Below are 15,705 nucleotides of genomic sequence, written 5' to 3'. Positions count from 1 at the left end.
TAAACAAATGTGTACACAAAAATAAAATTATAATGTACGAAAAAAAAAAAGAGGAACAGGACTAAGAATGGAGCCGCTGACATGGACTTTTATTCCTTAACTTACATACTTTTATAGTTCTGTACTATCCTCAGGCTTTCTTAAAAAAAAAAAAAAAAAGACTTTATTGCTTTTGTTTTGAGAAAGGAGGAAGGGAAGGAAGGGACGGCGGACACAGAGAAAGCAATTCAACAGTAAAGCCTAAAAAATCAGAAAACTGAGTATTTTAAAACTGAACATTACCTCTTCCTTGGACAAATGCCTGAATTTTGTCTGATATCTGCTCAATTCTACATTCAAACGATGGACAGTCATTTTTAATGCATCATTTTCATCCACCAGTTCTTGAGCTTGTTTTCTTAGATAAAGTAGTTCAGGGGCAGCAACTACTGAAAAAAAAATTTAAAATTAGAAGAACGTATACCAAATTGATCAAGATTTTATGTAAATTGCCAATCATCTGATCTTTTTTTCCCTTTTGGGCTCACAGAGCCAGTGGAGGACAGATGTATAGATATTAATGAATAAAAGTTTAGTAACTTAGTAGTTTTAAAATGGAACTGTCAACAGTGTTTTGGAAGTCTGTGCATATACAATTAAAGTAAAATGAAAATTTTAGATTGCAAAGAAAAATGTTTCAGATGATACAGTTGTGCCTTGAAAGCCATATAAAATAAATGGAAAATTTATTAGAACTAAGAGCCTTCCCATAGAATAGTAATGTCTTATTAGAAAACATAAGAAAACAGATTTAGAAAACATTAGAAAATAGATTCCAAAAATCAATAGCACAAATAATATAAAGTTGCAGGAATAGATGTAGCTAAGACAAGAAATACAGAGTCTGTATGAAGACACTTTTCTTAAGGCTGTAATACTAGACTAATATAAACAGATCAATGTATAGAGAAAACATTAGTGAACATTTATATAACCTTAGAGTTAAAAAGGACTTAACCAAGGGCATAAGTCATAAAAGAAAAATATCCTATATTTAGCTAAATTATCAACAAACTGAGAAACCACTACATACATGAAAAAGGGCGAAAATTCCTAACATGTAAAGAGCTCCTACAAATCAGTAAGAAAAAAAAAAAAATCAAGGGGTCTCAATTTATTTATTTTGTTCAAAAGGATTCCTTTTCTTTTTTTTTAAGCATCTTTTGTTTTTTTAAAGATTTTTATTTATTTGACAGAGAAAAAGAGAGAGCACAAGCATGGAAGGCAGCAGGCAGAGTGAGAAGCAGACTTCCACTGAGCAAGGAACCTGACTCAGAACTCGATCCCAGGACCCTGGGATCATGACCTGAGCTGAAGGCAGATGCTTAAAAGACAGAGCCACCCAGGCATCCCAGTATCTCAATTTAAAATGGAAAAATTTATGAAAGAGAAAAAAAAATGACCTGCAAAGATATGAAAAAAAAATACTCAAGCTCATCGATAGTAAAATACAAATAAAATTAAAACAGGATTTTCTCCCTGACCTTTTTGTTTGTCAAATTAGTAAGAAAAATGTAATCCTCATCACTGCTAAGTATGTGGAGAAAGTGGCACTTTTCAAAAGATACATTCATATACTTTAGAGAGAGAGTGTATGGGGGGGGTGGGGCAGAGAGAGAGAGAGACTCTCAAGCAGACTCCACACAGAGCGCAGAGTTAGATGTAGGGCTCGAGCTCATGAAGAGGTACTCTTATATGCTGTTCATGCAGATAAAAAACTGATAGGAAATGTATGTAAGATACTAAGCTAAGCATAAAGAACCAAAAGAAGTATTGGAATTTCTTTAGCATAATAATGATGTAGCAGACAAAATCAAATTTGAACAAGGATATTAATGAAAGAACCTTAAGTATTATAATATAGTATCAACATTAACATAAGCAAACATTACAACCTAAAATACTAGCTGTCCTGATAGCTGGGAACAAAATACGAAAATTGGTGAATTCTTCCTTGTTCCTTTAATAAAAGAACTGTTGTCCCCACCTTCCTGAGGAGATGTTTTCTCAGCCTCTTTCAACTTTCGGTTTTCTTTTTCTGTTCTTTTCAGTTTTAACTGTAGTTCTTTCATCGCTTGTTTTATTAGGTCAAGTTCAAGAGTAAGGGTTTGGTTTGCACCACTTAGAAGCACATTTTCTTCTTTCAATTCCTTGAACTTTTCTTTGGTTATTTCCATACATCTTTGCCGTGTTCTACCAGTTACATCTGGAAAGGTAGAGAAGTTGTTTTTAAATATTGATTTTTAGAAACACGGACCAATTAAGTGGAATCTCATCATTTTGGAAATATTGATTTTTACAATTTTACCTCAAAATTATGAGATTGTATTTAAAAAACCACCACACAAGTCACCTTCAGGTCAGGCCTTGTGCTAGGTCCTTCGGTCCCTGTGGTGAGGAGAATGGCTTGTATGGGAGAGGGTAGCTGGTCTGCTGAGGCTACATATAGGAAGCCACAGGGAAAGAGGTGGCTGAGGGAGAGGCAGGAGCCCAGGGAGGTGCTTACCCACTATAATATGGAACACGGAGATTTTGCTATGCAAGCCACCAGGAACGAGAAAAGGCTTTCAAGCAGAGCTGTGAAAAGGAAGAGTCCCTCCTCTCAGATGAGCCCCTGAAGCCAGCAGTTAAGAAAGTGAATGGGAATGAGGACCAGCCCAGACGCAGGGAAGCCAGTCTGGAGGACCGCTAGAGTAGGGGCAGAGAGGAAGGGACAGATGAAGAGAAGGACTCACAGGCTCAACCCCAGGGCAGGAGGGCTGATGGCTCCGGACAGGGGACTCGCCCAAACCCTGGGGCAGGGGGCAGGCAAGGACTAGCGGAAGGACCGGTGGCTCCAAATAGCCTCCCTGGCCCCTGCTACATCATATCCAATCCCTAGGACATGAAATGGTAGTTGAAGAAATGAGTACATCCACATCTCTACTGAAAACAAGAGAGGAACTCGGAGATGTCCCACAAAGAAAACATTTGAGATAGGATTTAAGATGGAAGCTATGGCTTAAAATATGCCAGGAGAGGTAAGCAAGAAAAGGTGGGCATGCTCCCCGGCATGGGCCTGGGCCTGGCAGGTGCTGGGAACACAGAGTAGCCCCCTTTTGCAGACACTGGCCTCCCAGTGTCTGAGCACATCCCATGGGGACACCGTTCATGTTCACTGTCTGAACATTTAGACCCTCTCTTTTAGAGCAAATGTGGAAGTCCCGCAGGTACCCCTCTTCCCAATTTCAGTAACGGGAAAGAAGCAACAGTCTTTACAGGGGGAAAAAGTGACCTTTATTTTAGACATGATGATTCTGGGCATTCTCCCAAATTAGAAGCTTTTCATCACAATTAAATTCAAAAGGAAAATACCTGGGGAGGGTGGAGGCTTCTCACATAATGGTTTTTCATCCTGGGGAAGAAAATCAAGAGTAATGATTTACAAGTGCTAGAATCTTCTAAAAGGAAACTGGTATGAGCAGCTGGGTCAGCGTATATCAAACACTTAATTACACATTTTTCTCTGCACTTTGGCTCTTGTACCTCTTAGTCTGTTTTAGCTTTAGGAACTCTAATATCCATTGTTTCTTTTAATTGAAACTTGCCCTTCTAGGGACTTCTCTTAGGCACTAAAAAGAAGTCCTGGTCAAGCTTTCTTCTTCTTTTTTTTTAAGGTTTTATTTATTTATTATCTGACAGAGAGAGACACACAGTGAGAGAGGGAACACAAGCAGGGGCAGTGGGAGAGGGAGAAGCAGGCTGCCCACTGAGCAGGGAGCTGGATGCAGGGCTCAATCCCAGGACCCCGGGATCATGACCTGAGCAGAAGGCAGAGACTCAACAACTGAGCCACCCAGGCGCCCTGTCTTCCTGACTTTTTGCCCTTGAGTTCAGCCACTGTGTTTTCACACATAGGTCTCAAGAGGGGCAGGCTGTTTCGGAAGCCCGAGACAGGACTGCGGGTGCCGAGCAGAGATGCACGGGGCAGACTAACTGGGCTTTTCTTCCTTGGGATAGGCAAAAAACCCCAAAACAAAACAAAAAAACACCCTACACCATAGAGAAGCACATTTCCAAGTGTTGAGAAAAGAATATGATCTTTCTTTTCAAACCCAAAAGTTAAAGGGAAGGCTTTGAACTTTTGTTCATTTTTCCATTACACCTTGTTCATTTTGCCATTACACATCAATCTGATATTAAGTTTCTAATTTTTGGTGACAAAGTAGATAAGGCTACGAATGAACTCTGCTAAGAAATCTTTAATTTTGAAATTCCTATGGCATCGCAGCATTAAAACTTAAGTTAAAACTATTTCCATGTTTGCAAAAAAGGAGGAAAAAAACTATTTCCACATTTGCAAATTTGTTACAGTCTATTCATTCTGCATTCATTCTGATTTTTTTTAAAGATTTTATTTATTTATTTGACAGACAGAGATCACAAGTAGGCAGAGAGGCAGGCAGAGAGAGAGGAGGAAGCAGGCTCCCCGATGAGCAGCGAGCTCGATGTGGGGCTCAATCCCAGGACCCTGAGATTATGACCTGAGCTGAAGGCAGAGGCTTTAACCCACTGAGCCACCCAGGCGCCCCTATATATGTGATTTCTAACCAATCAGTGCATTACAGTTATTTTTTTATAGTCATTTTTAAACTACAGAAAATGTGAGTTTCTCCATGTTTCAGAAGTATTTTTTTTTTAGAGCGAGAGAGAGAGAAAGCGTGGGCATTCATGCACACACACAAGCAACTGGGTGGGGGATGGGTAAGAGCAGAGGGAGAGGAAGAGAATTTTAAGCAAACTCCATGCTTAGCTCAGAGCCCAAGCAGGGCTCAATCTCACAACCCCAAGATCATGACCTGAGCCAAAATAAGTGTCAGATGCTTAATCAACTGAGCCACCCAGCTGCCCCTCAAAAGTATTTTAAAAAAACATTTAATGGGAAAGGACTCTTACGGCTAGATGTCCCCCCCACCCAACAAATCACACAAAATTTTTAAAATTATGGCAGAAATGCTATTTGTTGAGAAAATTGGTTTTTAAAAAATGAATCTTACCTTTAAGTTCAGAACAGAATATTTATCATCTGATTAAAAAAAGAGAGAAAGGAAAACTGTTTTAAAGCAGATAAAAACATCTGACAACTCAGAAGAGCATGATCATAGGAACTTCCCTCCTACCGATGAGCTGAGCAAGCCCCAGGGTAGGGACAGCCTTTGCAAGGTTTCACAGCAAGCTGGTCCAGACAAGGCAGGGGCCAGACTGAATTGCTCATCTCTCTTCTGTTAATCTGGGAGTACCTCCAGTGGCTCCCATGATTACAGAACCAGGGCCAAATCCTTGGGAATAACTCTGAGCCCTCCCTGCATTACCAACATGACCCTATCCTGTATTGCCCAAATGTGCCCCAAATGTACAACCCGTTATTCCCCAGATGTGCTGAGGTCCCACTCCTCTCTGCCTGGAAGTAGCATCTGACCTGGTCAGACAAATAGTTGTTCCTTGAAGCAAACCACCTTGGCGATACAAAAGCAAATAAATCTCGCTCAGTTACCCTCCATTTACAAATACACATTCGGGATGAAGGTACTCCCTAAGGAGGGTAGTTTTATGTCCTAGAGTGCCTTGTGCCCTCTGTCATAGTGAAACGCTGGTTGTTGTTAGTTTCTAGTCAATTTACAGAGCAGAACTAACTGGATGGAAATAAATTAGAAACAAATATGCAAAACCAAGAGAATTCAGAAACAGACAAAAATGCCTAAAGATACATAAAAGATTGAACATCTACTTCCTGGTTCACTACAATTACCAACACTTGAATGATAATCACTGAAGAAATTATTTTTGACCAAAATGTCACCTTGCCCCCACCATCTGTAACTAAATGTCTAATCAAATGTCCTGGGGCAGTCTAGACTGGAATACCCAATGAAATTCCGCCTTGTCATTCCAAATCCAGCCTAACAAAGCCTCCTCTACCTGCTGCCTTCTCTGGCTGGCAATGTTGACAGCTCTCCTGGTCTTTGTGCTGCTTCTGCCATCCACCTCAGCACCCCAGACTACAGTCCCCCATATGCATGTCCTCCCTTGCAACTGGAATGTGAGTGGAGGGGCCCGTGGCTCTGTCTTCTCTGGCACATAGTAGGTGAGCCTCTGATGAACAAATGTTTAAACTGTTACAAAAAGATTTTGCATTTTTAATAACTATTGCAATAGTCTTGCTTTGGTAACTTCCAATGCTGCATCAGACCTACTATCTTCATATTTAATGAATTCTTGGATGACTGCCCCATTAAATTTTTCACCAGACAAAACTGGGGAAGGGTAGAGGATTCACGAAGAAGAATGGCAAAATGCTACCAGCTGTAGAGGGTGGGTAGCAGCTACGTGGGAGTTTTGTCGAACATTTTCTCTACTTTTGTATGTTTGAAAGGTGCCATGATAAATGTTTTAAAAAGGACAATTCACCTATTTTCCTGAAGAAAAATCATCATCTCTATTGTATCTTAGTCACCAACTTTTCAGAAAAAACAGCCAGAATTGGCATCACCCAAGTTCACTTTGGTACTTAATGTATGTACAGTACATTGGGCTCTGGATATATATTTTATTTCCTGTTTTCTCACTGATCATTTCTCAAAAACATTTCGACTCCTTATCCTTCTCATTTTTACAGTCTGCCAGGCAAGTGGTATAAACTATTCAAATTACAGCAAAAGTCTCCTACCCTGGGCTTCCTGTGTACCATATGCCATGTTAGGCACTACTCCCATCCTCAAAGAAAAGCCATGCCATATGAGCACAGTTCTGCTATCAAAAATGCTAATAATACAGATAAATCAAAACTTCCCCATGATCATAATCCTCTGAAACTTTCCCCTCCCAAGAGTAACCATGGTTATCAACTGGGTGTTTCCTTTGAGATATATATGAACATATAAAACATAAAAAAATCAAACACACAACCCCTCCTTCCACCTCCTTCATATGTAATAAATATTAGCTGGTAGGAAGCGAGAGTAGTATGTGCAAAGGCCCTGTGGCCAAAGGGAACATCATGCAGTTGAAGAAGTAAGAGAACCCTAGTGTGGCTGCAGAATGGCCAGCAGAGGCAGGCACAGCAGATCTCTTAGGCTATGGGAAACCAGTGAAGAGATCTAAGTAAAAAGGGCATGGAGGCCCATGGTGGGGAGCACACAGCAACACTACTAGATGCTACTTCGTGTTTTGACAAGACTGCTCTGGCTGCTACCACAGCAAGAGACAGTGGGCATTCCATATGTACCCATACTGCATAACAAACAACAAAGGGTACTGGAAGCAGGGATCAGCGTGACTGCTTAGAACAGCAAAGGGCCTAGACTGGTCCTGGGAGACCCCAACATAGACTGGGCAGGGAGAGGGAGATGAGCCTGCAAAGGAGATGAAGAAGGGTTACCCCAAGAGGCAAGAGGAGACAAGGAACATGAGATGTCATGAAACCAGGGGAGAGATGGATTTTAAGACACCAGAAGCAATCCTCTGTGTGGACAGCTCCTGGGAAGCCACATAAGATGAAGCCAGAACACCACCCTCTGTGTCTGACAGGACGCAGGTCAGCGGCTTAGGGGAGTCACGGAGACAGAGCCAACCAAAGTGCAGTGTGTTGAGGAGAGATGCTGTCAAGATGAGGGAAGGGAGGAGGTATGTGGAGAGCTGTCTTTTGACAAACTGGGATATGGAAAAGAAAGACAAAGCACAGTGTGTGGAGGGGCACAGGTGGAATCAGAGGAAGGTACTTGGGCGTCTGGTCTTCCTGGGTGCTTACTGCTAGGAGGGCGAACGTGGCTCATAGAGCTTCCCAGCTCTGACCTCTAGACAAGAATTATCAACCCGCATTTCTGGACCGTGCTGTACTTCCCACTATGACGGAGTTTAATCCCTGTTAAGAATCCGAAGAAAGGTGCAGTCAGACTGAGCACAAGCGGGGTCAGGTAAGGTAGCCACACCTCTCGTTACCTGGAAATGACAGAGCCAAGAGCCGAACCACTAAAAGCTGCAGACTCTGTGGTGCTGTCCAAGGATCACCTGTGTCACACTTTCTGAAGTGCTTGATAAGAACACAGACCTTGGGCCCTGGCCTAGAGCCACTGCATTAGAATTTGCGGCTGGTGTGGGGCCTTTTTCACAGGTGTCCAGAGGCTTTTAATGCCCACCACAAAGAAAAACCACTGCAGGAGCCCCTCCCCAACCCTGTGCCTCTCAGCTGCACTCCACCCCACTGCCCACCCGTGGACCTGACCCCCTGCACTTTGCCAGGGGCGCAACGATGAGCTTCGTCAGCAGAGGGGGCCAGAGACACAGAGGAGGAAGGGGTCTGGGTGCCTCATTCCAGGGCTGTCTCCATCCCTCTCTCTGTCCCTTCTGCTCCCTCCCTCCTTCCCTTAAAAGTGGCCAGTCAGCACTTCCCCCTGGGTGGCTTCTTCTGGCACTCCTGGAGAGCGGCTTTCTAGTGAGTTCTGTTAGCACGACACAGCTAACTTTCTCACTAGCCAGTGGGCCACAGCGACAGCATCCCCAGGTTTCCATCTGGGCCTTGAGTGACTCTCCAAATGTGTTTCTCCCCTTGGGCGCCCTACATGTGCATTAACTGTACGGAAGTAGCTCTTCCCTCTCTCTGCTACCACTGTCTTCTCCTTTGCAGGCAACCCTGTGATAGTTGATGATTCTTTACATTAAACTTTCCCGGCTCAGATCACCATGTGCTTGCTTTCTGTCTCCGGACTGGATTCTGTCTCACAGTAACATACCAGGCCAGAGGCGGCACAGACGTTAGAAAATGGATGGACATGAATAAACACAGAGAGATATTCAGGGTGTGTGTAAGAGAAGAGGCAGGTAACAAAATGATGTGTAGGTTACGCCTGCATACATTCTAAATTGTCAAGATTATCTATGGCAGTACAATTATGTGCATTTATGTATTTCTACATTTCAGGGTTTGTTTTCTTTTTATAAAGTATTACCTCTATAATTAAAGAAGAGATATATTTTTTAACACAAATTTAATATTCATATAGATTTTCCTACAGGGATAAAACATGCCACCTAACCAGCCACTGTTTTCTGGACCAGGTATTAGGGGGCTGGTATTGTTTCCCAATCAGTCCCCATGATCCTGAGGAACTCTGACGGTCCCGACAAAGCAGCTGTCAGTGCCCACAGTGTGACAGGTTTCTTCTCACCTGTACATGGAAGCCCCCCTTAGGAAACGGAAAGCTGTTCTGGAGCCGCAGGAAAGGAGTGCATAGAACGTAAAGCCTGAGCCTTAACCCTCCCCGCCATGTGTCCTCTCACAGCTGACAGAACGGACAGAATGGATTCCAAAGGAAGCACCTGATACGTTAAAGACGGCCTAACATCCAGGCAAGTGGCCATTGACTAACTTGTCTCCAATGAAAACAGAACTCAGGAATATTCCCACTTACAATCACAGAACCATGGGGCAGAGGTACGATGGCCTTATGTCCAAAAAATTAACCAATATTTATTGCCAAAAAATGCTTTGGTATTAAACTTTTTTTCTTACCTTTTTCTTGTGTATGTTGTGTTGTGAGAAGCAAGCCTGGAAACCCATCCTGCTTAGAAATATTTTCATCATCTTCACTGTCCACCCCACGTGACAATGCAACCTTTTTGTTACAAAAGACAAAAGAACACGTGGTAAGTGCTCTCTGTATCAAATTTACTCCAGTCAAACTCAAATGTCTTATTCCATACCTACTCCATGGTCACCTGCCACTGACACAAAAGGACCACATCCAGCAGGGCTGGATGAAACCTCAGGTCCCTCAGGCAGTGCCATCCAAGCACGGAGAACTTGGCATCCCACCCACACCACCCGGGCCAGCTGCCTCCCTCACTCCCTCCAGGAAGCAGCCAGGAAAGGGGGCTGTGTCTCGCCCGCTCCGCACAGCACCTAGGATGACTCTAACCGGATACTGACGCCATGTTAGTCATCACTATATGGGCCGAGAACTGGTGAGCTGCCCCGGGAGAAGCCTCATCCAGGTCACTGTGTGGGCTCGAGGTCTGCTAAGTTTGCTGGCTGTGTGGGTTCTCTGTACATGTAGTTTCCTGAGGGAGCGGAAGCCTCCCCGCCACTGTCTGTGAGGATGTCCTACGTAGGTATCCTGAATGGTGGCAGGGCTGCAGAGCTGTCCCTTACAGACCTCCGTGGGAGGAGCCGGAGACAGTCTACTGGCAACAGAGGCTGGGTGAGGGGAAGACCAGTGAACCAGGCCCAGTACAATAAGCCATGGCTGGCACGCTCTGCGCTGCTGTCCCTTCTGTCCTCCTGACTCCTCAGTGAAGTCTTGCTTACGTGACCAGCCGCGGGCTTCGCTGCACTGTGGGAAAGGGGAGGGCTGTTATCAAAACTGACAAAGAAGTGCCAGCGCCGACTGGCAAGATGTCCACCAAAAGGGGCATTATAGAGCCGAGAGCTAGGGCTATTAGGCCCACCGGGCTCTGAGAACAGGTCTCCAGGGGTGACCCCACTCAGGAGGGCACACGGGTCTCCCACTCTATTGAGCTTCTGAAGGAAGAAACAGGAAATGACTTCTTAGCTTTTATCTCCTGGGAACCAACTGCCTGGTTCGCCGTGCCAAAGATCAGTTAAGTGACTCCCATCAAGGAAATGGGAAAGTGCCATGGGGCCTCCACTATCACTCTCTGCTAGTCTCCAAGGGCGAAGGCTGAAACCACATGGGTCCTAGACAGTAGCTGTGCCACAGAGCAGTGTCTAGATGCCGTACGGGCCCACCGGAATACATGCGTGTGCACAGCTGTCTACGGCGGTGGTGTGCTGAAGAGTGATAAGCCAGTGTCCAGCATCAGCAAAACAAGTTAGTCCCCGAACAGCCAGACTGCACAGCGGGATACTGTCAGCATGGACAGTGAACCAAGCACTGCGACACACAACTGAAGACCCTCAAATGCTCCAAACCGTACAGGATGTCCTGACTAAAACTACAGTTTTCAGAGTAGGCAAAACTAAGGTGATCTTTCATGAGCTGATCAGCTCTGGGAGTCAGGGTGGTGGTGAACTCCGGGAAGCAGTGACCTCTTCTCTGTCACAAAGGGGAACCTTCTGGGGTACTAGTAATGCCATTTTTCTTTTTAATCAGTAGGGAGGCGCTGCTTTATAAAATTTCATTGAGCTGTACATTTATGGTCTATGTACCTCTGTCTATAGTTAATACACTGATTAATAAGCCTAAAGAATTTGTGACCATAAAACCTAAAAACCCTTCTTTTTTTTTTTTTTTAAAGATTTTATTTTCATTTATTTGACAAGCAGAGATCACAAGTAGGCAGAGAGGTAGGCAGAGAGGCAGGCAGAGGAGAGAGAGAGAGAGAGGAGGAAACAGGCTCCCCGCCCAGCAGAGAGCCCGATCCCAGGACCCTGGGATCATGACCTGAGCCGAAGGCAGAGGCTTTAACCCACTGAGCCACTCAGGCACCCCCAAACCCTTCTATTTAAAAGTTTGAATTCAGGGTGCCCGGGTGGCTCAGTCAGTTGAGCACCTGCTTACAACTTGGGTCATGATCCCAGGGTCCTGGGATCAAGCCCTGCATAGGGCTCGCTGCTCTTGGGGAGCCTGCTTCTCCCTCTCCTCCTTGTTCATGCACTCTCTCTCGCTATCTCTGTCTCTCTCAAACAAATAAAATCTTGAAAAAATAAAAAAACTTTTTAAAAAAGAACGAGTTTGAATTTATTTATTTATTTATTTATTTAAAGATTTTATTTATTTATTTGACAGAGAGAAATCACAAGTAGATGGAGAGGCAGGCAGAGAGAGAGAGAGGGAAGCAGGCTCTCCGCTGAGCAGAGAGCCCGATGCGGGACTTGATCCCAGGACTCTGAGATCATGACCTGAGCCGAAGGCAGCGGCTTAACCCACTGAGCCACCCAGGCGCCCCAAGAACGAGTTTGAATTTAAAACATTTTTTTAAACTGCCAGATAGTTCTGATTATAAAAATTACCTTGTTAATGCTAACAAAACCTATCTGGGTATTGAAGAAATGGAAAGAAGAAATAGGCCAAACTAGCCACAGCGTGGACATCAGAGATGCTGGGAATGGCCTGTCCTCACGTGCCTGCGGCACCTGTGCCAGGCTCCTTCACGCTCTTCCTGGGTGGTCTAGCACCCCAGATTTTAGAGAGGAGAATGTACATGCTATAATCATTAGGGTAATTTTAGGGGGAAGAAGGGTATAATTTGCAACCTAGTAGAGGGAAAGAAAACAAACTGAAAAAATCATCAATTCAAAGAAAGACCGAAGGAAAAAAAAAGAGTAAGGGGAGAAATAGAAAAACTGAAGATGACAAGGTTAAATTCAAATATATCCACATATACCTTAAATATACTTAAAGGACTAAATGCTTCAATAAAAAGACAAAGGAAAAGTTTGTCAAACCCAGTTCACTAAGAAAACTATCTGTTGCAGTGATAAATGGAGAAGTAGCATGGTGTGTGAATTATATCTCCGTGAACTTGTTTTAAAAAACAATATGCTCTTTACAAGACACAGATAAGCCTGAGGATAGAGAAAGGTTGAAGTTAAAGGATGGGAAAAAACCAGACTGTACAAATATCAAACAGAAGAAACATGGAAAATGTCATACAAAACAAATGTTAAAAGGTTCACTTAATAGTGACAAAATATCCAATTTACCAGGAAGATACAGTTGTAAACCTGTAGACACCTAACAATGTGGCTGGATGCAAAGAAACACTTGTTCTGGGATTTCAGGCATATGAAGTTCAAAAACACACACCAGTGATCAGCGATGTCAGAAGCCTTCTGACATTCCTTGGAGGAGAAAACCTGCCAACACAGCAAGGAAGCTTGCAGCTTCCAGAGGCTGCTGGGAAATGAATTATCTGGGTGGAGTCCCCACTATCCCCTGGCCTCCAGCAGAGATTAACCGGAATGACACAGGGCCCAGTCCCTGGGCTGTAGCCACCTTCTCCGAAGCCTCTCCTCCCATCAATGATACTAAGATAGGAACCCCACCCCAGATGCATTCTAGGGTCATTAGAGGTAAACGACAGGAAGGTCCAGCTAACTCCACCTGGAGGCAAGGTCAAGACAAGCGTGTGGTTAAGAATTTGCAGTGAACCAAGAATGAAGTCTGGTTTTCTGGTTTTGTATTGTTTTGTTTTTGTTTTTTTATTTAAAGTAGGCTCCATGCCCAACATGGGGCTCAAACTCATGACCCAGAGTTCAAGAGTCATATGCTCAACCGACTGAGCCAGTCAAGTGCTCCCAAGAACTAACTCTGGAAGGGGCAGTTCTGCTGTGCAAGGCAGAAGGACCTCCAGACGTCTAACACAATGTTTGACTAAGGGTTTGGGGATTCATGTTTCCTACTGGAAGATGGCAGAGCTCACTCTCTCGGTGGCTTCTGCATATTGGCTGGAATGACAACTTGGTGCCCCTGTTGCTATCCTGGCTTTCTACTGCTTCTGAAGGGGGTGAGCCTCCTGCAGAGGAGCCAGAACTGGTGGAGCAGAGTCAATAACCTCCATGCACAGAAACTGAAGAGGGTATTTCTATCTGTACCTGGACATTCATGTGCAAACGCAGAGCCCGCAGGAATCACGCCACAGCAGGCCCCCTACACTGCCTGCCCAGTCAGTAATCGGTGCCCTCCTTTCTCCCTTGCTAAGAGATCCCTGATTTTGTTTGGTGCAAATGGACGCAGCCCCAGGCAATGAACCATGGGAATCCTTGGCCAGTGACTAGTCAAGGGGTGGCCATATGACCAATGAGACTCCCGCTGGGAAGCTTCCGGAAAAAAATGTTCTCCCTAATAAATACAGAGCAGCATAATGAGAAGGCCCCTGCCCCACTTCTCCCTTTCTGCTCTGGGATCAGGACCAGCTGCACCCAGTGGTGACCATGAGGAGGGGGAGGCCAAGGGGATCTCAGGCACCAGCCTTTGATAGCAGCTGAAACAATATTAGAGTCTCCTGCCTTTTGACTTTTTTAGGTCAGAGAGTTAGAGGTCTATTATTTAAACCTTATGTTTATTTCATTTTTGCAGCTAAAAAAACAAAAACAAAAAACCCAACACAGATGTCAAAGCGACCACAGAGGCTTCTCCTGGAGAAGAGGAGGACTGGAAGGAACAGCAGGTTTCAGGACAAGCTTGCACTTTACATGCACTATCCAAAGCTTTTGTAAGAAATATTCATGCATTACCTGTGTAACAGAAAGAAAAATTTAAATAAATTGAAAACTATGGAGACAGAAAGGGGACATTCCTAATCCTCAAGAGCAGCAGCAGAAGAATGTCTGCTATTTCTTGGCCTCCAGAAAATTCTAGAGAGCACTGGTTTACCCCAGCATGACCTGTTCCTCTCTGGGTCTCCATCCAAGCACATGGCAGACCCTCAAATACCAGTCTCTTGGCTGGATGCCCACACGGACAAGTGGGCAAATGCATGGCACTTTGTAACAAGACACTCTGCAAATCCACAAACACAACAATAGCAAGAATGAGGACAGGAGAGCTTTGGTAACATTCATGAATTCTGTTCAAATATAGTAATAAGGCATTTACACTACACTCTCTTCCCTTAAAATCTACTGAAAGCAATCAAAAGAATGGGGGTGGGGGGAGAAAGCTTAGTCAATGGCAGAAAACAGCTAACAAAGTGATGAAATTTGGAATGGAGAGAGAAGCCAAAGCTGCCACACCTCTTCAGACTTCAGGCATGCTGATCCTTGAAAAACCACAATGTGTCACAGTTATAAAGGTCCACAGTGACGTTCTGATGGGGGAAAAGCAGTCATTCCCACACAGCAGAAGCAAGGCGAGAAGAAGCTAAAGGAGACAGCCCACCTGTCTGGAATCCAGCTTCTATTCCCTACATGAAATGAAGGATGGCACAGACTGACATCTAGAACCCAAAGGAGAGATACAGAAGACCAAGAAAAGCAACAAGCCAACAAAAGATGTGGAAAGTGAATCGGTAAAACTAAAAACCAAAAGGAAAAGTGAAATCACTACAGAGAAGGTAAAAGCTATACTAGAAGCAATAACACAGTGACAAAGAGAGGAGGCTATACAGAGCAAATCCCAGAAAGTGACACTGCAAAGAAAAAAGAGGGACAAGTGGTTATAGAAAATAGAACAGACATGGAAGACAAAGGACAGCTGACAAATGCGTAAGTGTTCCCAAAGGAGAATAAATAGATAAGCTTAGTCAACGATAAAACAAAATAGGGAAGGAAATGTGCCCTGAAAACAAAAAAGGGAGATGAAAATCTGTGTCTGCAGAATTAAATATCAAACTAAATTTCAGGAAGAAAGGACAGATAACAACACACACCGCAGTGAATTCTGGTGAAGTTACTGAACTGCAAAGGATAATGAACAACCCTACCAAGGTGCCATACAGAAGAATCAAGTGACCTCAAAGGGAAATGCAAGGGGGCTGGAGCTTCTTTCCATCCCTTTGCTGTCTCTCTCCACAATCCCTTCAGAAAAGTTACATCCCCCGCTGCTGACATGGTCTCATGCCATGCTATAACCTTCCTTTGTAACATTTATTATAATTGTGATTGGCTAACTGGTGACCGTGTGACTGCAGACTTTGTTTTATGCAGCTTCTCCAGCACCCAGCACCATG

General features: G+C 44.0%; 1 protein-coding gene across 6 annotated transcripts in view; it reads right to left on the bottom strand.

Moving 5' to 3' along the window:
- Positions 1-15,705, bottom strand: part of CEP89 (centrosomal protein 89) — a 66,276-nt gene that overhangs the window by 36,360 nt on the left and 14,211 nt on the right. For 3 of the 6 annotated variants that reach the window (XM_032324935.1, XM_032324936.1, XM_032324930.1), the window contains exons 5-10: positions 10,230-10,406; positions 9,587-9,689; positions 5,076-5,104; positions 3,394-3,433; positions 2,027-2,245; positions 283-428 (exon numbers count right to left, since the gene is read on the bottom strand). In XM_032324935.1, the coding sequence (XP_032180826.1) occupies positions 283-428; positions 2,027-2,245; positions 3,394-3,433; positions 5,076-5,104; positions 9,587-9,689; positions 10,230-10,406 (714 nt within the window). The remainder of the gene's footprint in view (positions 1-282; positions 429-2,026; positions 2,246-3,393; positions 3,434-5,075; positions 5,105-9,586; positions 9,690-10,229; positions 10,407-15,705) is intronic. The other 3 variants (XM_032324931.1, XM_032324932.1, XM_032324934.1) reach the window with 3 other exon arrangements.

Source organism: Mustela erminea, chromosome 19, assembly GCF_009829155.1.
Source record: "Mustela erminea isolate mMusErm1 chromosome 19, mMusErm1.Pri, whole genome shotgun sequence".
In the NCBI taxonomy this organism is placed as follows: Eukaryota; Metazoa; Chordata; class Mammalia; order Carnivora; family Mustelidae; genus Mustela; species Mustela erminea.
Note: the sequence above shows the minus strand (reverse complement) of the source record. Positions and strands in the feature narration are given on the sequence as shown.